The sequence below is a fragment of the Panthera leo genome, chromosome F2 (assembly GCF_018350215.1).
Source record: "Panthera leo isolate Ple1 chromosome F2, P.leo_Ple1_pat1.1, whole genome shotgun sequence".
In the NCBI taxonomy this organism is placed as follows: domain Eukaryota; kingdom Metazoa; phylum Chordata; class Mammalia; order Carnivora; family Felidae; genus Panthera; species Panthera leo.
The window spans coordinates 72,049,268-72,075,214 of NC_056695.1; the positions used below are offsets into that span (position 1 = coordinate 72,049,268).

The window sequence follows — 25,947 nt, forward strand, 5'->3', positions numbered from 1 at the left end:
ACCTACTAAATGAGAAGAAGCCGTCGAACAAGCTCCCCAGGTGATTCGTGTGCGTGTTAAAGTCTGAGACACACGCAAAGCAAGCTGTACAAAGACATGACAAACTAAAGGAGCCAATGTGACGAATGTCTCCAGTGCACCTGATAAGGTATTTAAGAGAAATAATAAAGAGTGAGGCAGGATGGATGATGTCAGCATCTTTCACGTGATGCAACAGAAAGATTCAGGAAACATGCAACAGCCTCATGATCTGGGTGGAGCACGGCAAAGCCAACCAAGGGCAGACAACTTCCTGACAGTCCTCACCGCCGTATCCGTTATCGGACCAAAAGCACCTATGTGCATCCCCAGTAAAAGATGCTAGAGTGCCAGAAAGGGAAATTTTACTCCACAACCAAACCAGATGTTACTCGGCTGGATTAATGTCAAACCCCAAATGAAGCCACTAGAAAACACTGAAGAGGAACTATTTCTGCATCCAACAGCTCCCGTTAGAGGCGAAAATCTCCTCCCAGTGCACCGTAAGAAAGCAGCTGGAGGGCTTCAGCCAAGACAGAACTTCCAGTAGATGAAGCTGCTGGGCTTGCACAGGACAGTGTGCCGATGGTTTGGGCCCGGCAACGGGGACAAAAGGATCCCTTCCCAGTCAGGCTGCTTGCTTCTGTTGGCCCAACCAGCCTTCAATAAAACATCAATAATTAAATAGCACTCAACCAAAATTAATAATGCAATAAATGGACTGTGATGGGGGAGCTTCCCTCTTACTGCAAAGGGCTTGACAAATACCTTGTGGGAAGCTTGAAAAATGTTATCAGAGATGCTGGGTTTTCTTAACAGCCAACGCAAACACAAAATGCACGGCGTATCTGTTAATCAAGGTACACAATTCGGCACTAGAACAAGGAAAGTCCATAATGCTTCTAATATGAAATCACTAGCTCTTAAAAACAAACAAACAAACGTACAAACAAAAAGAGTTAACATTCTTCCAGAAAAGTCAACCCCATAGGAGCCACTAGCAACTAAACACAAGGCAATAAACCAGCTCCGGGGAGATGAGTCAGGGGTCAGAGCATTCCCCACACCCAGGCAGCCCCTCCCTGCCCTGGGTAGAGGGCACCACAGGGGTCTGCTCTCCCTCCTGACTTTCAGTCCTGGGCAATGGAAAGAGAACAAAGCTTGGAGGTCAAAGAAGAAGAGTTTAAGGTCCAGCTCTAATACTTACAGTAAAGCTATGAGTCTGCACAGGTCCCAGAATTTACTCATCAATTAACAATGACGACAATTACACACAGTACAGCCAGGATGAGAAAGAAAAGAGTAATAAAAGGAAGAACACAGGGATAGGGACTCCCTGCAACTGGTCCCCATAAGTAGGAAAGAACTACATTAATGCAAAAATATCCTCATGTCTCCTTCCTACTTGAATCATCCAGAAACAAGAGCCACTACAGACTTCTCCTGATGTCCTAGCTCTTGTCTTCAGGGTCAAGGTCTCCCCAAGGTGCCAAATCAGGTCAATGTCCTAGCATTAATGTGCTAATAAGAAAAAGGTGAATGCTGGATGTAGGTCAATGCTCTTAGGTATCATACATGCACATCCATTCATTCTGGATGTGTCATGGTCCACTTGTCTGTATGACCCGTGATGGGCTGGGAGAACTTGTAATAAGGAACTCAGGTAAACAGAAACAAAAATACACGTTGCTATGGGCACCCTGCTCAAACTGCTTGGAAATAACCCAAAACAAGGGTATGCCAACCAGACCAGTCATGTAAATAGAGCACTAACATGTACTTGTGCACAGTAACTAGATGGAGAAGAATATATCCTAGTATCCTCCTTGAGAGGAGTTCTGAATGTAGCTGGGAAGAATATAGTGATAATTTCTCAGGGTAAAATGGTCAAAGCTCCACGGGGCACATCACATTAACAACACACATCACTACACTGCCTTCGCCAAGAAGGATGAGCTCAACACCTGCAGGGACCTTATCTGGCTGAGTGAAGCATGCAAGTCTGGGGCCTGAGCAAAATTGCTTGGAACAAGAGCAAAGAGGTGGAGTCCTGTACCAGCAGTCTCTTTCTCTGAGGTTCCAGCTGCTGAAGAAATGTATCACTCTAAGGGGGATCCCTGGTCTCAGGCTGACACCACCTGGAGAAAGAGGCCATTGAATGACTTATATATATTCATTCAACAAATATTCAATGAGCTACACACGCTCTTTAAATAGACACTGAGTAGCCAGTATAAATAAAAACCCAGCAAGACATGGTTATCCTGTACATTTTAGTCTAGTTTTTGTCTAGACAAAGACAGGCCTGTAAATGAGCAGCAAAAATGGAGGGTGCTGGGTACCTTGATGGTTGCCTAGGGCACAGGGCTGCATATCCAAGGCTTCACCAAGAAGGATCGCAAGCTGTCTGAGACAGAAGGGCGTTGTAGAGATCCGGAACCCTTCTTTTTTCTTATCAGATGGAGGCTGACACTTAACACTGCTCTGTGGTCTACACCTCTAATGTGTCAAAAGAAGGAAGAATTTCACACCAGAAAAAAAGGGGGGAAGGGATGAAACCACTGAGGGGAAGGAGGAAAAAAGAGAAGAGGTCTGGAAAAGCAGTTGGTGCTATTGAAATTCTATCCTGCAGACCATGACAGAGTAACACAATACAGGAATTCTGAAGTTCTATAACAAAAACCACCAGAAAACTGCAATGGCCAACATTTCATCTCATGGATGTATCGCTAAGTTTCCAAAGAAAATTGCTAACTCCACAATTGCTAATTTATTTTCATTCTGGAAACAACCTTTGCAAAACAGCTGCCAGAAGGGATCCAACTCTACTACACCCTAGTCCTTTGTTTTCAAGTTCTTTATGTGCTAACTGAAATTACACCTATCACAAAAAAGACACCATGCCTCAAGGAAGACAAGTGGAAACCACTGCATTTACAGAAATAAAAGGCCCTCTGGGTTTTCTTTCCTTTACACGTGTCTAGACAAGACACGTAAATCAAGGTGACTGCCATGTCCAGTGTTCCCCCTGCTGGGAGAAAACAGCCCTGATGCTCTATGCCCAGGGTGGGCATCTCAGACCAAGGCAGCCACCTGCAAGGCTCCTCCACTGGCTGGCCAGTGAACCACGAGATGGCCTGCTCAATAGGGTGATGGTTCTCAAACTTTTGGGTCTCAGCCCCCTTTACATCCTTAAAAAATTAAAAGATCCCAAAGAGGTTTGGCACTCTTTTTTTTTTTTTTATTTTTTTTTATTTTAATGTTTTTTATTTATTTTTGGGACAGAGAGAGACAGAGCATGAACGGGGGAGGGGCAGAGAGAGAGGGAGACACAGAATCGGAAACAGGCTCCAGGCTCCGAGCCATCAGCCCAGAGCCTGACGCGGGGCTCGAACTCACGGACCGCGAGATCGTGACCTGGCTGAAGTCGGACGCTTAACCGACTGCGCCACCCAGGCGCCCCAAGTTTGGCACTCTTTTAAAGTAGGTTGTGTCTAGATATTGGCTGTAACAGAAATTAAAACAGGACACTTTCCAAACTCAAAACACATTTAACTAGCTGTTGCAGGATGACACTGCCACACATCACATAGCCTCTAGAAAATTCTACTATACATTTCTGACAGAATAAAATGAAAAAGGCAAATAAATAATGCCCTAGTATTGTTATGAAAATAGTTTTGACCCCATAGAGTCCCTGAGAGGTCTTGAGACCACCACAGACCCCAGACCATCCCTGGAGAACCTTTGTAACAGGGGCAATGACAAACGCTGAACAGTCAGACAAACTCACGCCAGAACTTGTATTAACAAATAAGGAAAGGCCTGGCCAATCGACAGAAAATAAAAACACGGGCTGGTAAAAGGATGAAATGGATGCCAAAATATTTCACAAGACGTTCATGTGTTTTCCAAACGAAATTACATTTTATAAAGTTTGAGCACCTACTTACAACAATGATCATACTAACTCCAAATGAATGGTACATGCTGCAAACAGTCTAGAAATATCAACTGGCAAGGGCACCTGGGTGGCTCAGCCAGTTAAGCATCCGACTCTTGAATGAGGCTCAGGTCATGATCTCACGGTTCATGAATTCGAGCCCCACGTCACGCTCTGTGCTGACAGCGTGGAGCTGCTGGGGACTCTCTCCGCCCCCCTCCCCACCTCTCCCTGCTCGTGTATTCGCTCTCTCAAAATAAATAAATAAACTTTAAAAAATCTTCTTAAAAAAAATACCAATTAGTGCAACTCCTATATTAACTGACATTTGGGTTCATTTCCTCTATCAACCACTTGGCCCGATTCCTGGGTAATAATGCAACATACCACTTTTTCAGAAATGTCTCCACAGTGTATCAAAATTGAATATACTTCAAAGAGAAACGCCATTATAAATTCTGAATGCTAATTACACCTGCTAGTCCTCCCCAAATAATCAAATCCTAACATATCCACAATAATTAATAAAACCAAAAAACAAAAATGTTATTGCAATGGACTGAGTATTTGCATCCCACCCCCCGGCCCGAACTCGTATGCTGAAACCCTAATCTCCCAGAGTGGTGGTGTTAGGTGAGGCCTTTGGGACATAATTATGTCACGAGGATGGAACCCTCATGAACGGGATTAGTGTCATATAAAAGGGATCTCATAGAAATTCTTTGTCCCTTCCACTGTGTGAGGGCCTCACAAGAGACTGACCATACTGGCACACTGACCTTCAGCTTCAAGCTTCCAGAACGACAAGAAACAAATTTCTCTTGTTTATAAGCCACCCAGTCTATGGTATTTTTAGAAGTTTGAACTAAGACAGAACTATATTCCTATCAGGAAATAAAAGCTGGGGGCACCTGGCTGGCTCAGTCAGTAGAGCATGTGTCTCTTGATCTCAGGATCGTGAGTTTGAGGCCCATGCTGGGTGCAGAGTCTTTAAAAAAAAAAAAAAAAAAAAAAAAAAAGGAAATAAAAGCTGGGTTGCACAGAGGTAGTGGGTAGGTAGTCTCCTTCCACCCCATGAAAATTTAAGTACTAAAGGCTAGCAGAATCTTACCCACAGCTTTGCAAAGAGCTTTTGTAACACCTTTTTTTCCTGAATTAACCTTTTACCTTTCCTCTACTCCCAACCTGAAAACTTTCCCTTTCACCAAAACATTCTGTCCTCTGTTAGGACACTGGCCAGCCTTGCTAACAGGACCCCTTGAGCCTATTATCTAATCTACACATAAAAGGGTGAGGACAGCTTCCCCATGGGGATGGCCCTAGAGTTTACAGCTACCACTTATACTGAGCATTTACCGTGTGCCAATGCAGCACATAAGACGCCCAACAGCCATTATTCCCTTTCAGCCTCAACCATCCTTTCAAAGTCTCTTATACCCATTTGACAGATAAAGAGCTAGGCTCAGAGCGGTGCAGTGGCTTGCCCTGGGGTCACACACTGAGGCACTGGGGGGCGGGGGGGGGGGGGGCGCAGGCTATCAAGGAGCTCCTGATCTTTCACTTGCATCGGCTCACTTCCCCTCACAACAGCCCCACGCAATAGAACACCAAGCAACAGGACAGAACAAATACTACAGTTGGGAAGAAAGCACATATTCACAGGTGATGTTGGCAGCAGGTGGCTCAGGCACAGAGACATCAAGCATCCTGCCCAAAACAGCACAGTCAGTAAGTGGCAGACATTGAACAGTACCGACCTCATATGGTGGGGGTGGGGTTGAAACAAGCGGATGCAGTTAAGTTAGAATGGTATGTGATTAACAGCAAGCATTTGATTAAAAATGAGCTGCTCAGTTAAAGTACTCTGCATACAGGAAAGGTCCACAAAGAGTAGCCAGCAGCTGCAACAGAAGATGTGTGTGCAGCAGATAAAGAGGGGGACCGTCCTCCAAGACCATTACCCCATCAACTCCCAAATAGCTTTGGTGCCCACAGCCACCCCAGCAAACAGTCTGCAATACCCTCGGTGACTCTGGCTGGTCCTGCACACACCTGTGTGGAATTTCTTTCATTTCTGCTGCTCGGGCCAGTCTGCAGCTCCAACAGATCACGGACCTCTTTGACAACCTCCCCCCCCCCCCCCCCCCCCCCCCCCCCCCCCCCCCCCCCGCTAGGGCTCCTACTGCTTGCTTGGGGCTGGGCTCTCACCGCTGGGTGCCGGGTCCAGAACTGGGGCTGCTGGCCTGACAATCAAACTCACAGTGAGGGGGGCAGGGGACACAACACCCAAGAACTTAAGGAGCGTGGATTCTCCCCCCAGAGGAGAGTGTGGGAAATGAATCCTGAAGTTCAAGGAATTCTAGGGAAGCTTAACAAATACAGAGTAACCCTTCATCAGGGAGGCTTTTAAAGGAAAAATAAGGTCTTTGTCAAGGAAAAAGCCAGAAGCACTAGAGTCACCTCACCAGGAATCATTATTTAACCAGCACTCACCCCTCTGTGAGCTTTTTAAGCAAGTTAACTTCTCTGAGCTACTGTTTCTTCATTGCTACCTCATAAAGTAAAAGAACATACCCAGAAATTCTTTGTAAACCGTAAGGTGCTGCACAAACGCTAGACGCTGGGAACCCGTTCAGCTGTTAGAGGATCGTGCTGTGGAAAAGACGTGGACAGATAATTTAGGTCTTTGTAGAGAAGAAGTTCTAAGAGCCGGCAAATTTACAAGAGATCTTGAGTAGAGCAAGGGGGCCACAGGGAACCTAACAACCAAGACTGGGAAGTGGGAGAAGGGAGGAGCCGAGGTGGGAGGCGGGGCCATCATCACAAGGCTCGGCATTGGGCAATTCTCTCCCACTGGTGCAAACTGTTCTATTTCATTAATTCCTAGAATTTTTAAAATTGTTCTTCCTTCCTGACAAAACCATCTCTGGGGTCAAACACAAAACAAAATCAATTACTTAAAATACAACAAGATGATCAGTAAGTGTTTAAATCAATAAAAGCACTAACTTAAAGAGATCTGTATGGTTCTGTGCCCTGAAGGAGGCAACGGCTACAAACTCCAGGCTGACGAGAAATCTCTATGATCTGGAAAATGAGGTGGTTGACCTCCATGATCTCTAAGTCTACTTTTGGCTCTAAAGTGCCTAGGTTACATGATCTCCTGTAAACTCAACAAGTCCTGAAATTCCTCCCAGCTCCCCTCCCGATCAGTCCTACAGACAATACTTCTCCCAGACTCTCCTTATCCTCAATTCTCCCGCACACAGAGCCAGGTTCACCTTGGCCTAAAATCTTCATGGTCCCTCCAGTATGTGTGTGTGGGTGTGCATTCATTCAAATAGGGCTCATTCTATGGGCTCTCAGGCTGTGGAATCTGACAAACAGATAAAAGAAAGTCCTGTCCTCAACAGTAACACACAGCTTTGGAACCAGCATCTCAACACGGAGGGTCCTACATGAAGAAAAGGCTGAGCAGAATGGCTGGAGAAGGGAGTGACCCCCAAACAATGGGCTGTTTTCCAAGCATCATACAGTCCTGAGGAAAAAATGAGTGGCTGCGAGGCAAAGGGGGAACTTCCCAGGAAATGAAAATCTACCCCGTCTTCCCTCAGAGGCAGAAGACAGAACAACATAGCAACTTATCCTACAAGGGAGTCAAAGGACATCAGACCCTCAGGAAGAAACCATTACTGCTTCAGAAATCAACACAAATTAACTCACCCTGGGTAACAATTTATGCTGGGTATGGAGCAAATCTCTGTCTCTCCCTTCATACTATAGTGTTTCTGGGAAAAAGGGCACAAGCAGAAATTAGATATCTGATAACTGATATTTTTGGTATTCGTACTCTTATATTCAACCCATAAAAGATATACGTATTTTTAAACAACGAATTTCGAATTTTTCATTCCAGGCTCAATTTATTTGAGCGGGCTATAATGCCTCAGGCAGCAGTGTGACAGTAAGGGCCCAAGAGGCCTGGTCTGAACATGAACTCTACCACAGACTACCTGTGCCATCAGGGCAGTCATGGATCGCACCTAATTCCTCCCTATAAAATACCCACATTCATGCAAAGTGCTTTAAGAATTAGAAAGATTTATCTATGGAACTTAGCACAGTACTGGCCTCCAAAGAGAAGCTTAATAAACTGTGGCTACCATAATATTATAATGGCTCCTGAATGCTTAGGACAGCTCAGTGACCTGAATGGATGCTGAAACACTTCCAGAAGGCTTTAGGTAAAATACTAGTTTTGGGTGGTTTTTTTTTTTTTTTTGGGGGGGGGGGGAGGGACAGGGAAGGGCGCTGTTTCAGAATAGGGTTCTTTTAAAACCAATATTTGCTTTAGTAATGTCACATGGTTGTGGGGGGTGGTTGCTAACAGATCAAGCTAAGTCACCAAGTCAAGTGACATGATGCGTTATGGCAGGAAGTGAAATCGACACTAAGCTCTCAACTGACAGCTCCAGAGTAAAAGCATGCCCACCACCCACAGCACGCCTGGGTAGGCACGAGGCACCAGGAAGGCCACCCTGGTCCCCAGAACAGACAGATAATGAAAGTGTCACCATGGCAGGCTCCTGTCCATTACTCACACTTGCAAGAGCAAGGCCGGGTGAGGCGCCCACAGCGTCTGGCACCACAAGCAGACTTGACCAAGCAGCAGTGTGAGGTCCTGGGTAAGAAATGCAAGCAGAGCAGTGGAGAACCTGGCACCTCTCCGAGTCTCTGCTTCTACCATCTGTAGAACGGGGACCTGAGAATCCACCTCCGGAGGCTGATGCAAAGATTAAATAATGCAGAGTCTTTAACTTGGCGCTGTTTCTAACAGTTCACTAGACTCAGATGTGGGGAGAGAGAGCCAGCTACACTGCTAGGTGTGAGAGGATCCCCTGCTCACCACCTAAAACTACCTCCCAACAGCGACTGAAAGCCCCCCTCCTGACGGGTCAGGGCACCCCGCACTGTTAGAAGTACAAACAGCTCTGGGAGGGGGGAGCTGCTGTGGCACCTTATCACATTAATGCCTTTAGGTGAATCATCCCTGACGTTTTCATCCAGGGGAGTTACCTAAAAGCAGACTTTGGTAAGGAAGATGCAGGTCCTCAGCCAGGGTGATCACGGGGCGGGGGGAATCCTGGGACCTAAGAGGAAGCCAGAAGCCCCAAATGGGCAGGAGGATGAAGAAAGGTATCAAGAGGGCAGAGACAATGACGCCAATCGTGGAAACACCCTGGGCTTCACAAATTCCAGCTTCCCCACTGACCACACACCTGGGTCAAGTCACTGTATCTCTCTAGGCTCAATTTTCTCAACTGAAAAGATGAAGTTAATACTGTTTACTTTCCCGATGCTCTGAAGCTTCTGTAAGATACCACGTGTAAATTACTCGGCAGGGAACCCAGCAAATTCTACCAGAGTAGACCTGGACTTGAGGAAGTCCACTCTATGCTGACATCCCGCTGAGAAAAATGCCCCTGAAAGCCACTTCTCGCAAGCCCCAGGTGGGGGAGAGGCCCCACACGTTCAGAGGCAACCTCAGACTTAGGACCGGGCCTCTCTGAAACCTTTGGAACTGAGAGAACACCACCCCAGGAAAACATTCATGGTTGACTTCCCAGGTTAGCCCAGGAAAACTGCCTTAGGAACCTGTAAGGTACCAAACGCACCTGACAAAGTGATGCGGCTCCCTAGCCAAGGGCCGTCTCAACGACACCTGAAATCCAACCTGCCTTTGGAAAAACCACGTGCCAGCTCTCGGAAAAGATGAGTTAACGTGGCTTTTGGCACCTTCTCCTCCTCTTGAGTCTCCTTCCCTCAGGCTGCTCTCAAAGCCCTAACCCCAGAGCCCCAGCAGGTTCACCTCACTTCTAGAAGAGCCCCTTCCCGCCCCCCCCCCCCACTTCCCAGCCAAGTGTTATGCAGAAAACAACCCAATTAGCTCACAACCACGGGTGAATGATGTGGCAACAGCAGGTCTGCAAAAGATACTTACTAGTCCAAAAAAGTTTTTCAGCTGGAGCGAAGTTCCCTGGGGTTAGTAAAGGGAAGTCAAACTGTGGACGTGGCAAAGGAGACAGGAGACCTGTGGCTGGGGGGCAGCCTGGCCAGGAGCAGTCCGCTCTTCCACCCGTGCCCCCCTTTCCACGGTGAATGCTAGCTCTTTATTCCCGAACCCATGAACTCATTTCCGGGTGAGAGAATTTCGGCAGAGAGGCTGGACGGGGCAGAGCAGCCGCCACGAAGGGGCTGGCGGGCTGGCAAGGCAGAGCTGCCCCTTCCCCGTGACACTGAGGTGGCAGTGGCTCTCAGTCGGCCGCTCCTCTAAGCAGACAGCCTGCGAACACCCACACGGGCTATTTCTCTCCACTGCTCACGGGAACTTCTAGCACACCAACACACAGATGAGGGCAAGGGCACACCCCCAGCCCGACTGTCTCCTTCGGAGGAAGGCTTAGGTCAAGGCCTCACTCAAAGCTGTCCCTTTGTGGAGAAAAGCTCTTTTACCGACTCTGCCCAGGCCTAAGCGTGTGACGTGACACAGACCACCTTCCGTGGGGAACATGGCAGCACGATGACTGCCTCAGAAACTCACGAACAGACCTGGCTTTGACCCGGCAGTTGGACTTCTAGGACTCTGTCAACGCCCGTGCAGATAACGACAGACACATACAAATATTCACTGCTTTCTCCTCAACAGCGGGTCCTCTTTGAGGCAACTGCTGAGCCAACCGTTTAAAACACACAAACTCCTCATTTGGGGCAACTTAAGGGAAGGAGGGAAACAGCATTAATACAATGACATGCCTTAGCAAGTGTTACTGAAGACTCTTCAATGACACAGGAAAATGCTCATGACGTGTTCAATGAAAATTAGCTGGATACAGCTGAAATGATAGCAGCGGCCAAATCTAGGTGATGAGGTTACAGGCGACTTTTAAACTTGTATGCTTTCCCTAGTTTTCTACAAAGGGAATGCATTCCTTTTATTCTTCACTATGATAAAACTATTAGCAACAGAAGTATGTCAACAATAGATTGTAGCACATGTTAGATGACACGACAGAGATACAATCAACATTATCCAGACTACAGGAAGCTCTACAGGACAAACAACTCATTTCTGTAACAGAACATTGCAAGGGAAAAAAAAGAGGGGTTACTCACAGATTAAAAGAAATTTTAAATATACACCAATTTCAACGTATACATTTCATTTGGATCTTGATTTGACCAAACTATTTAAAAGCGGGGGGGGGGGGGGGGAGTCACTTTGAATACTGAATATTTAATGCTCTTGAGAAAATTATCTTTTTTGCAGATGTGATAATGGTAATGTGGTTCTCCCCCTCAGCCTCCTACCCCTTATCTTTCAGGATACTTACAAATAAAACGTATCTAGGACTAATTTAACAATTCGGGGGTGGGGGTGGAGATGAAAACACTGACCAAGAGCAGATCATGGTGAAACAGATAACAGCTACGAAGACAGTTATGTGGAGGTTCCCACCAGCCTCCCTACTTCTGTACAGGTGTAAAAGTAAAAAACAAACTAAAACAGAAACAAAGTAAAAATCTACTTGAAGGACTGAGCTACTAAAGGAAAAAAAAAGAAGTACAAAAGACATGTGTGTGTGTGCACTCAGGGGGGATCTAATAATCTAACAATGCAAATAATAAAATATATGGTTTTTATTCAAAAGGTATTAAGTTAAAAATTACTTAACAAAACATCTCTTACTATGTAAGTCTGTCTCCTTCAGAAACACGAGGCTGGTAACTGACCTCAGCCTCAGGATGCTTTTTCAGTCTTGTGACCACTGACAAATCATTTTAACTTTTTGGGCCTTAGTTTTCACATGTCACAAATGAGGAAAAGGGGGTTTTGTTGCCTAACAAAGTGTTGCGTAGATGAAATGAGACAATACAAAAGAAAGCATTTGGAAAATCGTTAAGAGTACAAAAATACTGGAGAGTAAACCCAAAGCACAATTGCTCATTAAATCATGATTCACTACTTGCCGCTCATAAAGAAAAATCAGAGAGGTCAACTCTTTTTGAAAATACCAATTCTCTCATTAATCCCTCTGATACCACATCATGAATTGGCTGCCCCCTAGGAGGGATATAAATTATCTAAATTTAAACACCTCCCACTCAAAGGAAACCAATACGGAGTGGAAAATGCTTTCCTTTTCCACTAGCAGAAGCGGGTCTTGTTTGTGTGTGTTTGTTTCCACGAAGAAAGTAAATGCCAACCTGAGCCAATGCCATTCCCTCGCACTTCGCAGCTGAATCACAACAAAGTGAGGTTGGCTGGCAGACAGAAGGTGAGAGCTATAGAGACCTACAGACTTAGGTTTGTTTCCTTGCTCCATCAGGCACCAGTTGGACAACATGAAGGTTAAAAAGAATGCATGTAAGGTACCCGGTATAGAGCTGAGACTCAGAAAGTGAGAGCAATCTCTTACTGAAATCACTAACCCAGTGAAAGACTGAAGGTTGCAGACACCAAAAATGACAGACCACGAATTCGGCTCAGCATCCAGATGTGCCATAAATACGTGGCACAACCTTCAGGAAATCTGGTAATGGAGGGTTTTTCCAATTGCTCTATGCAATCAGTAGGCATACAACTAAAGTACAGAGGTAGGCAGCAGCATTTGGAAAATCTTCACCAGATCTGCCCTCAACTATTATAAATTGAATGGTTTTAATATAATCTTACTTTAGTCAAATTTCTGAGTACCAACTAAGTTAAAAAAGGGGGGGGGGGGGGGCAGGGGATCCCTGGCCCCAAGGTACTTACAATGTACTAAAAGTAAAAACGTGTATGAACCGAAGTACAAAACTTAGTTCATCAGCCAATCAACGACGAGATTGTCCTAAAATCAGTTTCCGGGAAAAAATTCTATTTCCGTGGCCATCCAGTTGGTATTTACCATGTCAGGAAGTTCTTACTCAACTCTAACCTAAATATCTCCTGCTTCAGCTGACGCCTATTTCCTGCCGGTTCTAGCTCATTAGCATTCCATTCACAACAGAAAGCATTTTTCTTAAGGATGAGTTGGAGGCAGAAAGAGCCCGGATTGGGCTGACTCCTTTCTAAGCTCAGCTCATCAACTGTAAAATGGGGCAACAGCACCCACGCCCGCAGAGTTAGTGCAAGGATGAAACGGAGCAAGGTGATGCGTGTATGGTGTCCAGCACAGCACTGAGCACTGAGAAGCTGCTTCAAATGTAGTGTTCGCAGATTCTGAATTTGTTCAAACTCTTAAACACAAAATGCAGACACCTTGGGAGGGTACCGGCGTTATCTGACTTGGCACCATTTTGTTTACTGGGAGGCAGTGCGTTCACTTGCTCTGCTATGAAAAATATTACCATTATTAAAGCAACAGCAGCTGCTGGGCCAGCAGTGAACGCTTATTTTGATTTGCACTTTGTGGAAATAAGGAGTATCTAATTTTATGTAAGTGCTATTAATGTGAATAAACATTACAAAGAAAAGGAAACGGGCTTCATAAAAAAAAAAAAGATTAATGAAACATAAAGGAAGACTCCCCACATTTCAAAACAATGCAGATGCTCAAATTTTATCTTGTGTGTAACTGGTCAGGGAAGAAGCCACTTAATGGAAGGAAAGCTGTCAGCCGCATCAGACCTTTATGCAATTCTGTTACTTAACGCCGGGAGCAGGCCAATCAAACCAGAAAGTTTCCCCAACAGAACCTAGCTGCCCTGCGGTCTTACATCCATCCTGGGTATCTATGGAGGATTATTTTTTGAGCACCCATGTCATCACTGTGGATTTAACCAGCAATGGGGTGTTTCTTCTCTGCCCACACCCTGGGTGGAATGTTGGTCTTTCTTGACCACATCAGGAAAGCTACAACTAGGCAGCACAGTACTCTGACCACAGCCCTGCAAAATGTCCCGAATGAATACACTGCAGAAGGGTCAAGGGGAGGTGAGACTTGCAGAGGGAAGGGCAGAGAAGTAAACATCTTCCAAGTGCCACTGGGTGCCAGGCATGTAGCTGCCTTACCTTCCCCACTGGTTCTCTCCATAACCCTGTGAGGTACCGTGGTCTCCATTTTGCTCTCACGCCAATAAAGGATGAAGATGTGGGGCTAAAAGATCCGGACCCTAGTCCAGACTTTGATGTGTGGTCTGGGTATACAGACCTTCTTCCCTTCTCTGAGGATCAGCGTCACACCGTCACACCGGGTCCTTGCCGAAGGCCAGGGCTCAGGCCCACCCATCAGGTAACCCCAGCAACCTAGCCAAAGCCGACTGGACTAGTGTTGGTGTCCTGACCCAAGCTGGGCCAATCCAATCCTTCCTCGCAGACACGTGAATCAGGCACGATGACTCAGCTGACAGGGGGGTGGGAGGCACTAGAGGGAGGGAGCAGGTAGGGCCAGGGCTGCTGTCCTCTGCCATTTGTCCCGAAGAAAATATCCACACTGCCTACCATTCTTGCCCCTCATGTCCAGGAAACAGCCCTATGAGTCCTTAAAGCAAATCCTCATTTTGCTTGAACTAGCCGTATTTTGTTTTGTTGGGGGAGGTGGAATCTGTCACTTACAACAAAAGAGTCTAACTTCATCATCCACAGAAAAGAGGAATTGAACCAGATGGTCTCTAAAGCCCTTTTCCAACTCTGTCAAGTTGATTTCATAATACAGTCATCAGGTCAGGTGCTATGCTGGGCACTGGGGACACGGCCATCCTTGCCCTCGCCCCTGAGCACAATGCTATGGAAACACAAGGTATCCAGGTTGTATTAATAATAAAAGGGCTTGGAAGAGCTTATACTCTTACCCACCCAGAGCACATGTGGCAGCGAAAGGGACGAGCTAGCTTGACTTAGCCACCTCTGCTTTCTTTACTAGTTGGTGCCAAAATGCAATCGTCTTTTGGGCTTCACCTCACTGGTGCATGAGGTTCTGGTTTTGTTTTTCCAGTTTCTGGGTAGCTACATTGGGCGCTCTTATCAAGGGGACATATATTCCAGTTCTCTGGGGAAAATTACACCATAGCCCCAGCATTAAAATTCAGTTCTTACGTAAGTGACCACAAACTGCACCACGACACAGCGTTGCTCAGAATGTGCTCTGGGCTGGAAGAGCCTACTGGAACTCTCAGATTCCATGAAGACCAAGTGGGGTCAAGTGCCTCCAGGACTGACCAAACCCCTGCCCCACAAATAATTAAAACTCATTTTACTGACACTGAAAAGAAGTTATGAGACACACAGAAATGTAAATTTGAGGCTAAGTCCTTTTCACTTTAAGGCGCCTGCCTCCAAACCAAAATAGAATTCCTTGTGGTCTCCGTGCTTCGGGCTGTAATCAGTAAAGCACACAACAGAGCTGCCACCAGGGCCAAAGCATAAATGCTTCCCCCAGCACCTCCCCACAAATGACCAAAATCAAATACTTGCTTTACTGTATAACAGAGAAAGTGGCTCATTACCCCAGAGTCCCAGCCCAGATCAAAGGGGGCAGCACGGTCATCGCTTAGGTGCACCAATGGAGGGACACGGTTGGGGGGGTGGGGGGTGGGGAATAGAACCAGCAGTGACAAAGGGAGCACAGATGGGGTGTCTGCACCAGCAGAGCCCATGGGGCGGGCCTGGGTCAGAGAAGGCAACACCGGTTAGTGGTTCCCTTCAGACAAGCACCACCAAGAGCAGAGGACAGAGGAAAACTGAGCTGTCAGTCTGTTTCAGGTCAAACTGGCTTTGACCATGATCCCCAATAGTCACAGTGCTGGTGCTGCCCCAGTCCTCCTTCTGGCCTCATCTACACTTCCACCACCCAGGTCCCGGAAGGCACACGGCTGGCCCTGCCGTCTGACCTCTTTGCCCACCCTCCTGAAATGGGTCGACCACATATTGTCCTCTCAGCTACACATTCAAGGGTCTAATCCAACAATAATAACCTGCAACAGCAGGAGGATGGTAAGAACAATTATTTCTAGAGCACTTATCGTGGCAGGCCCTGTTCTGAGCACTCACTGAGTGCTCACACAGACTCACTGAGAGGTAGGTACTGTTCCCCAGGAGGAAACTAAGACACCGTAAGGTTCAGGAGCCTGCTGGACACGGACTGTAAGAGAACAGGGCTGCAAGGAACCCAGGTAAGGGAACCCAAGGGATGCCACTGGTGCAGAGTGGAGAGAACTCTGCCCACCTCCCTAGCAAGATATGCCTCTCACCTCCTTCCTCCCTGCCCTACAGAAGACTGACTAAATGGTCAGACCCTGACATCCATCAGGCCATATATTACCGGTAATGCAGTCACGTAAGGAGTGACTTGTCCTTGAACGCTCAAAACAACGCCATTTATTCATCAAATGAGGAAACGGAGGCTCAGATGCAAAGTGGTCTCCACTGCATCCCTTACTCATGTGGGAATGGCTAAGGCCAAGGTCTGGCTCTAGTCACCAAATGACTACGTTACATAAATGGAAACCAGCTCTCTGGCGGCTCCCCTGACTCACAGACATAAAGACAAAAGTCTGGATAATGCTGGAACATCCAGGACCAAAAAGCTTCTGATGAAAGTTGCTTAACCCAGCATCAGGGAGGGCTGCTGTGGCCTTACAGTGTATCTTGTGAGACCAAAACTTACACCAGCAGACTGGCTAGCAAGACCAGGTTTCTAAATTCAGGTTTACTCTCCACTCCTCTGACCTGGAAGCAAGGTCTAGAGACAGAGCCACCACCATGCACAAACAGCTTCCATAGCCCTTTTGGAAAGCACACTGCAAAGGGCCCGGGCTGGAAGGTGGGAGATCTGAATTCAAATCTCTGCTCAATTTCTTCCCATTTTAGGCTTCAGTCTCCACAGCGGGACTAAACTAGGCCTAAGTGGGTCCTCATCCCTCGTGAGCTTTCTCCAATGGGGCTACAAAACTCGAAGGTTCTTCTAGCAAGCCAATCACAGGAATGAGATCATATTTTGCTTCGCAATATTAGGAATCTCTAACAAGCAATCCAAGCACTGGTCAGCAGAAGATAATCAGTGCCACACCACTGAGCTGATATATTTCAGCCCAAATCAAAGATAGTTGGGGCACCCAGGTGGCTTAGTCATTTGAGGATCTGACTCTTGATTTCTGCTCAGGTCATGATCTTAGGGTCCGTGGGTCTGAGACCTGCGTCGAGCTCAGCACTGACAACACAGAGCCTGCTTGGAATTCTCTGTCTCCCTCTCTCTGACCCTCCCTCCCCCATCTAAATAAATGAACTTAAAAAAAAGTGGTTAAGGGGCGCCTGAGTGGCTCAGTCGGTTGGGTGACCGACTTCGGCTCAGGTCACGATCTCACGTTCCGTGAGTTCAAGCCCCGCATCGAGCTCTGGGCTGATGGCTCAGAGCCTGGAGCCTGCTTCCAGTTCTGTGTCTCCCTCTCTCTGCCCCTCCCCCGTTCATGCTCTGTCTCTGTCTCAAAATAAATAAACGTTAAAAAGAAAAAATTAAAATAAAAAGTGGTTAAGATAGAAAAATTAAAAAAAAAAAAAAGACAGTTGGCACGAGAGGTAGGCTGAACCACGTTATTAAGGCGTCTATTAATTTTTCTGAAAAACTGCCAAGTGATTATTAGACTCCCATCACCACTTTCCTGGGCCCCTCGGAGATCAGGGTCCTAGGCTGGGAAGTCCCAGACTGGACTTGCTCCAAGCTCCATGACGCTCTGAGGTCTAGTGTTTCGCAGCACCCAGCAAACAGGCAGGGCTACGGATGACCAAGAAGCCAGGGGCAGGCGGCCAGACTCCTACAGCAACCCCAACCAAGGGCAGCAGGTCTTTGGCTGGAGCTGTGGGCTGCTTGCAGGCAAAGACAAGGTAGTCAACAGATGCAGACCAAGTATTCCAGGGGAAGCTGGAAGCCACCGGGTCCTTTCCGCTTCTGCTGAGTCAGGGGGGTGCTACGGGTAGCCCCATCTCTAACTACAAATGGCAGAGATTTCCAGAGAGATCCAACAAGAGATCTTTGAAGAACAGAGAAAAGGAACGGTCTTTCCCTTTTTTCTTCTCTACCCCAAACCCTTTTATCTCTGGCACTAGCTATCAAGTGGGAATAAAAATCGGTAGATGTCTTTTTTATGGGCTCTGAAAGACAAAAAACAAAACAAACCAACCAGCAAACAAGAGGCACAAAAGACAGTGAAGTACAGAAGAAACAAAGGCAGTGATCCTGCATTCAGAGCCCAAGTCTATCGATTACTACAAGCGTCACTTTGGTCAAGTAACTTACCTCACTGAGCCTTACTTTACTCATATGTAAAAGAATAAGGATGCTACCACAAAGGGGTTTTAGTAGACAGTACACATGGGAAATGTGTTTAAACTCTAAAGATGTACATGAAAGGCAAACAGCATTAGTTTGGAACACGTGGCTAACAGTTTGAGCCTTATTTTAGAAAAAGCACGAGTTCTGGTACATAAAGCAAGTTTTGGGCTCTCTTGGCTTCTGCCACAAAATAAATGTATTCCTTGCTCACTGACCTTTGCTGCTATGTCCAGAGAAAACTCACCCTCAGTACCCCTGAACAGGATCAAAAGGTGGACCACAGAGCCCGGAATTTTGTGTAAGATAGCAACATCAAGAGAAGATTAACTCAGTTTTTGTGGTTTTATCCTCGAGCGGTCAGAGACAAAAAAAGCATATAATATATGTATTATACATATTATATATGTATGTACATATATGTATGTATAATATTTATATAAATCATACAAATATATATTATATACATACACATATATATTTTAAAAAAATTTTTTTTTAATGTTTTTATTTATTTTTGAGACAGAGAGAGACACAGCATGAACGGGGGAGGGGCAGAGAGAGAGGGAAACAGAATCGGAAGCAGGCTCCAGGCTCTGGGACATCAGCCCAGAGCCCGATGCGGGGCTCGAACTCACGGACCATGAGATCGTGACCTGAGCTGAAGTCGGACGCTTAACCGACTGAGCCACCCAGGCGCCCCCACATATATTTTTTTTAACCTCAATCAATGCACAGGACCAACCCTGATTTTATCTAAGCCCTGCCTGAGATTTACCTTTCTTTAAGACCACAACCAACTTGGGGCACGTGGGTGGCTCAGTTGGTTAAGCGTCCGACTTCGGCTCAAGTCATGATCTCACAGCTTGTGAGTTCAAGCCCCTCATCGGGCTCTGTGCCGACAGCTCAGAGCCTGGAGCCTGCCTCAGATTCTGTGTCTCCCTTCCTCTCTGCTCCTCCCCTGCTCATGCTCTGTCTCTGTCTCAAAAATAAACAAACATTAAAAAAAAAATTAAAAAAAAAAAGACCACAACCAACTTTAGCAGCTGCTGTATAAACTAACACTTGATGCTAAGTTTATCGGCTTTCAAAATTTAAGAGAAGTAAAGCAACTTCATTCTAGCACTTGGAGCTGATGAGTAAGGTCAGACTTCAAGCCCTGGCCACAGAGGCCCTATGTGTGAGACCCCACGGATAACACTGGAGGACCTAAAAGCATTTATCAAAGACTAATGACCTCTCGTCATCCACAAAGCAGATGATGCCCAAATGAACATGGATAAAAAACCAAAACTTTCTTGGAGAGCAAAGAAACACACACAGATGACATCTGACTAGCACGCGAGGGGGTGCTACAGAAGCAGGATTCGTGCCCAAATCCACTACTTACTGTGTGTGTGCCCTTGGGCAAAAGAGTCACTGTTGGAAGATGGGGTCAATGATAACAGCAGGGCACATGTAAGCATTAAGTAATCGTATGCATGGGGTTCCCACATAGTAGGAACGCTAATAACTGGTAACTATAGTCATTATGGAAGAAGCTTGGATAATGGATCTACATTCCACACCACTCATTTCTTCATTCAAACATTTCTGTGGCTTCCGAAAGAACTAAACACATCTCGTGTGTTAAAACAAGCTAACTTCTAGTGCAAGACCCACATTTGTCAGGCCCCATAAGAAAACTTTTAGACTATGCACTTCATGAGGGCAGGGATGATCACCTTAGTATCCCTAGGGCCTAACACACTGCTGGGCACCGGACAATCTGTGTACTGAATGGATGGTAATTTGAGTGATTCAGCTTGCACTGCTGGGGTGAACATCCTATATCATTTCCCCCACCTGTGAACTGCCCCCTCCTACTCGATTAAGAATGACAACCTTATTTACCTCTTTCGCAAAGACCATAAGTTTCTCCATAACACAATCCAGACAACTCCAATATCTCAGCTAGACTGAGCAAAATGATTTGTGCTCCCCAGAAATGCTTTGAGTGAATGCTATTCCCAGACTACGCCCAAATAAGTTGCCACATCTGAATCTGAAAAACCATACCCAAGTCTCTAAAAGCACAGGGAAAAAAAAAAAAAAAAAGTAATGTATTTAAGTATTACTATTAAGAACTCCCTGGAATGTGAACATGAAAAAAAACTAAGCCACTTAGGAACTTAGGCACCTCAGTTTCAGAAGATCAAAATCAGAAGGTACAATGAAAGTGAAGCCTCGTACATTCTCTACAAAGCCAACGAACTATATCTTTGCAGATATTTAGAACATCTATCTTATGTCATAATTGTTTAAGGATTTCCTAACTCTATTTACTTACTAGCCATTTGACCTTGGGGACAAATCACTTCATCTCTCTAGGCCTTAATTTTCTTCTCTGTAAAATGGGACACAAGTGTCCCTCTTCCATAAGACTCAAATGAGGCTCAAAAGTTCAATAAATGGGCAGAACATGTCCCCTCCATCATCACAAAAGATAAAGTGCTGCCCCAATATTAAATAACCAAGAGGACCTTCATTTATCATGTCGAATCTCCCTTTCACCAAGCACTAAGTATTGACCAGTCTAAGCCTTTAAATGGAGAGCGTCTCGTACCATCTCCCCCCACCGTGGTCCTGGAATGCCGGCTTCCCTTCCTTTCTCAGCAAAACTGTCTTCTCCTAGTAATTTACTCATAATTTCCAAATGGTCACGAGTAAAATGGCACACGTCACTGTGCTCTGCTGAATAAGCAAAACACTGTCTTTTTGCCTGGAAAACACTCAGACATCAGGATGAAACCCGGGCAGCTAATCCATGCCTGCCTCCCAAAGGCAGACACGCATTGTGTTCCGTTAACTCCCACGGTCAAGTGGGACCCTTTGCCCCCCAAATGGTGAGGGAGCAAACTCTTCGCCTCTTTTCACTACGCATTTCTGACCCGTTTCCTAGAGGGCTCATCACAGAGAGATTTAAATAAAAGCACCAATATCTGCAAAGCCCAGCACAGGCTTTGCCAACAGGACATACCAAAAGGGGGAATGTGGGTTAATTTAGGGTTCCAAGCTTAGGGAGCTATAGTTTTTTAGTTGAGACTTCTGTAGGTTGATTAGGAACCTAAAGAGCAAAAAAAAAAAAAAAAAAAAAAAAAAGTTTGTAAATAAACAGGAAGGCATTTAATAACTAGAACTAGAACATTTTTTACAAAGAATTCCAAACTGCCCAAATGAATTCTATTCCTAAGTTTCCACATCACCAAAAAAGTACCCAAAAGTCCTATTCCTAAGAATAACCACAAAGGCACACAAACAGCACTCTTAAAGTTTCCAACTATCTCACTTTGAAGCATACGTCAACAAGATTTTGTGGTTTGCCCCCAAAACTTTCTCTTACATTTTCAGAGTAATAGCCTTATGCCCCATATTTTTTAAGAATTGAATTCTGATCCTTTAAAGACATTTGCAATAATGTGCCCCTTCCTTATATGCAAACTTAGGGGAAAAAATTAAAATTCAACTGTGCTGCTTATCAGTAAGAAACTAATACCAGGTGTATTTCACATTTATGCAAACGGCAGTTCCTCATGAGTCCCACTTCATGACATGTGATTCAAGAGTTAAAAGACGCAGATGGGGGCAATGACTTCTTGACCAGCACCATAGTGAAGTTCGGCAAAAGAATTACAAAAGGATTGTGGCATTCTGACTGAAACATTTACTGTCATATTTTTGAGAACGTGGGTATTACCAGCGTACTCTCACGTGACACTTTTGAACTTCTAGCCTGATTCGGATTCCTTCTGAAATTCATGGTGACCGCATTTGTATTATGATTAGATCTATTTTTCTACCTGACCTTGCAGAACAGTATTCATTTAAAAAAAAAAAAAAAGTGTTTGTTGTATTCACTTTTAAACATAGTTACCTTACCTCACACTAACATCAAGAGCAGCTGCATATAATTCACATTAACCCTATCCTCTCCTATTGCTGCAACATACATGGGTACACCCTCCCAAACAGCATTGTCAACTACTTCCCTTATCACACCCCACACAAACAGAATACAGTAACGCTATCTGAATGTGCAGAAATGGAAACTTAAAATAACGCACTGCTCTATTAGAAGACACTGAAAAATTTATCTAGAAGGAAAATAACCACTCAGTCTGATCGATGTCCCATCCTTCAGAAGGCATAAAGGATGCAAAATGCCCCTGTATCAGCATGTTCCAATTTATCACAATTAAATGAAGGACAGACCCATCATGGGGTTGAATGCCCTGCAACTCCGTTTATTCCGAGACACTAAACATCAGGCTACTGCAACAGACTGCTGACAAGTCACAACGCCAAAAAAAAAAAAAAAAAAAAAAAAAGTAAAATCCATTTACCTCTGTCTAGCTTTCAAACAAACTTAGGTAGGTGGTATTATTTCTCCCAATAAATTTCAAAATTCAGTTCAATGACCCAACATTCACTTCGCAGAGAACTCTAGAAGCATCCTTGACTGGCATCAAACGTTCAGACTAACTCACTGCACCAGGCAGGCACGAGAGGACCCAGCACGGAAAGAAATCTCTTTCCTTCTAAAATTTAGGACCTTGTGCTTCAGAGCGCCAGTTCTGTACTTAACCTGGCCTTTTCAAAGTATCAAACCTTTTCAAAGTAGCAAAGCCTGTACAAGAGCAGTTTGCCCACATTAGCCCAAGCTTCAAATATGACAGAAGGGCTGGCTGTGGTAAGCTTATATCAGAGAGTTCCCCAAACCTCAAATAAACCAACCACAAGATAATCCACCCAGGAAAACGATCTGCCTTCCTAGGTTCCCCCAATGCTGTCTTTTCCTGTTGAAATAGGCTTGGCTGGTTGGAGGGGAGTGGTGCTTTATGGCACTTGCAGATGGTGCAGAGTTCCAGGACAAATGTCCTATTTTTATTGAGGTTCAGAGGCTTCTGCGGCTCTTGGGCTTGCGGGTTCCTCCCTACCTACCCACTGTGCCCTATCACTCATTCACTTCAATTTTAAAGGAAATGGCTCTGTCCTTGGCCCTGCCCAGGACACCCACAATGCCTCCCTGGAGGGTCTAGATAAGCTGAGCTGTTCTTCTGCAGTCTCGGGGCCCCCCTTTCTCCCGTTCTGGCCAGCTCTTCCCGGCAGCCTCAGGTCTCCCTCCACAGCTTATGAGTGCCCTGCGGGCCAAGTCCTGCTGGCGCAGCAGCCTTGGCAAAACCAAACCCTCGGGTGAAGGGAGCCCGGTGGGGACCTGTCTGCACAGATCTCTCTTTCCACCCAGGGTTTAGGAGATTGAATGGGTTGGAATCCTGGGGTGGAGGCAATCTCAGCCTGAGTTTCCCCTCATTCCTTTGGGGTTTTTCCACCGGCCCTTGCCTGTGCAGCTAAGCCTGCCTGGCTGAGCCGTGCCCTGGACAGGGGCATCCACTGACCATCTCCCAGTCCCTTGCTGGTGACCTTGGCCACGTTGCTTGGCCTCCCTCTGCCCTCTTGCCTGACACCACCCACTTCGCGGGTTAAGACAGGGTCAGAAGGATGCGGAAAGCGCCTAGCAGACTGTATGGCACCCATGAAGGATCCAAGACAGGGAGAGGACTTCCCTCTTCTTTTTTCTAGAGGTGTCAGGAGCTCGCTCAGTCCTCTCCCCACCTTCAGCCCCCTCCCATCTTCAGCCCCGAGGGGTGGGCGCCCCGAAAAATGGGGCAGGGGGCTGCACATCTTTAACTCCCCTCTTCACCTGGAGTGGGGATGGGGGGGTTCCGGAGGGGGTGTGGCTGCCCCGGCCCCCAACATCCCCTTCCTCCCTGCTCAGAAATCAAACCGATCCGACCGCGAGCGGGGGCAGCCGAGGCTTCCCGGCCGGCGGGCCGGGGTCCCCGGTGGGGCGCGCCGGCCTCGACCTACCTCCTCCAGCAGCGTGACGGTGTTCCTGCAGTTGTGCAGCCGCGTGGTGAAGCTGGACGTGGTGGGCGAGTTGTAGTCCTCGGTGGTCTCGGCGATGAACTCGGAGACGGAGATCTGGTCCGGCATCCTGCCGGGGGGGCGAGACACAAGCGGGGGCGGGGAGTGAGTCACGGCGCAGGCTCCCGGGGCCGCGGGCCGCCCGGCGGCTCATGAACGCCCCGCGCAGCCCGCCACCCGGCGCCCGGCCTGGCGCGGCTCCCGTCCCCGGCGGCGGCGGCGGGAGAAAGAACGGGCGGCGGCGGCGGCGCTCGGCGCGGGGCCCTTCAAACTCCGAGCCGCGCGCGAGGCTGAAGGATCTCTGGGACCCGCCTCCCTGTGCTCATGCCGGCGGCGGGGGAGGGGGCGCGGCGCTACGAGGGGGCTCGGGCCGGCCGGCGCTGCCTCCTGAGACGCTCTGACAGGCGGCGGCGAGGACACCGACTGACTGAGCGCACACTCCCGCGGGCGGGCGGGCGGGCTGGCGGGCGGCGGGCAGGCGGCGCTCCCGCTACAGTCACGGGAACAAACAAGGAAGTGCTCTGCGCACGCGCCACCGCCCCCCCGCCCCGCCCCCGGCCGCCCGCGCCCCGCCTCCACCCGCGCGCCGTCTCCGCCTCCGTCCCCGCCCCCGCCGGCGCGCCGCCTCCCGGGCCGCGTTCCGATGCGGGCGCCAGGGTGGGGGGCCGCGGGGCTTGCGGGGCTCCGGAAGCCCGCTCCCGGGCGCCGCCCCCGGAGCGGTTACTTCAGCAAGCTCGTTACGCCAGCGTTCTGCGAGAAGAGGGACCAAAAAAAGTTGCGCGCGTTCTTTTTTAGTCCCGAGTGGGTGCAGGAAGCGAGGCCGCGAGAGCCGCCTCCTGCTGCGAGGGCCGCAGGCCGAGCGAAAAGGGTGCGGGCGCAGGGTCGGCCCCGGGGCCCGGAGCGAGGAGCCGCCCGGCGCCCCGGCTTGCAACCGCGCTCTCGCTGGGCTCCCGCCCAAGGTCTCCGTGCAGGGTGCTCCCCGCCGTTGGAAGGCGAGTTCTGTGCGGTTTGCTTGGGTTGCTAAAATGCTAAGACAAATGAAAGGATTTTTGCTTTTGTACAATTTTCTAATCTTCCATTTGCACTATAATTTTTTTTTTTTTTAACCCGCAGGACACATGAGGGTCAGGAGTGCAAAAGGCATTTCCGGAGGTGCAAATGGCGTACAACGCTCAGCAGATGCCAAATTTCAGCGGAGAAAGCACCAACAGATTGCTCATTCCCTGGTCCCGGCAGATGGCTATTTTAACTAGCTCAATCTACTTAGGCCAAAGAATCCATTTAATTTCTCACCACTGATTGCGGATAAAATTGGTTTAAAAAAAAAAAGAAAAGAAGAAAGCCAGGCCCTTGGGAAGCTTCCCACGGATCGGTTCCTGTACTTGGACTCAACAGGAACAGCCTTAGAAAGTCATCTCCAAATGCGCCCCCTTAGGGCGGAAGGTTGGCCCTGTGGCCTCCCCTAAGACTGGGTTTCTGCCATCTTGTATGGTTAAGTGGTCCCTGGTCCTTACCCACAACTACAATGGCGTGCCCAAGGCAGAGACCTTATCTAGCATTGGTCCTGGCACAGAGAAGTAGCCTAGTGTCATATGCCAGGGCATCACCCCACTGTCAGCAAATAGTTACTAATGGCCTACTACATGTCCTGGAGATTCGGTAATGACAGTGTCCCTGCTCTCATGAGCTTACCTTCTGGTAGGGAAACAGACAACC

The 25,947-nt window shown here is 47.4% G+C and overlaps 1 protein-coding gene and 1 long non-coding RNA gene across 3 annotated transcripts in view; both read right to left on the bottom strand.

Annotated features, from left to right (window-relative positions):
- The window catches only part of ASAP1 (ArfGAP with SH3 domain, ankyrin repeat and PH domain 1), a 311,003-nt gene that overhangs the window by 247,109 nt on the left and 37,947 nt on the right, over positions 1–25,947 (bottom strand). For both annotated transcript variants that reach the window (XM_042923771.1, XM_042923770.1), the window contains exon 2: positions 24,175–24,301. In XM_042923771.1, coding sequence (XP_042779705.1) covers positions 24,175–24,301 — 127 coding nt within the window. The remainder of the gene's footprint in view (positions 1–24,174; positions 24,302–25,947) is intronic.
- Positions 4,945–17,221, bottom strand: LOC122210845. Its single transcript, XR_006198317.1, has 3 exons — positions 9,038–17,221; positions 7,685–7,749; positions 4,945–6,613 (listed from the first exon to the last, which is right to left on the bottom strand). It is a non-coding gene; the product is annotated as an uncharacterized LOC122210845 (long non-coding RNA).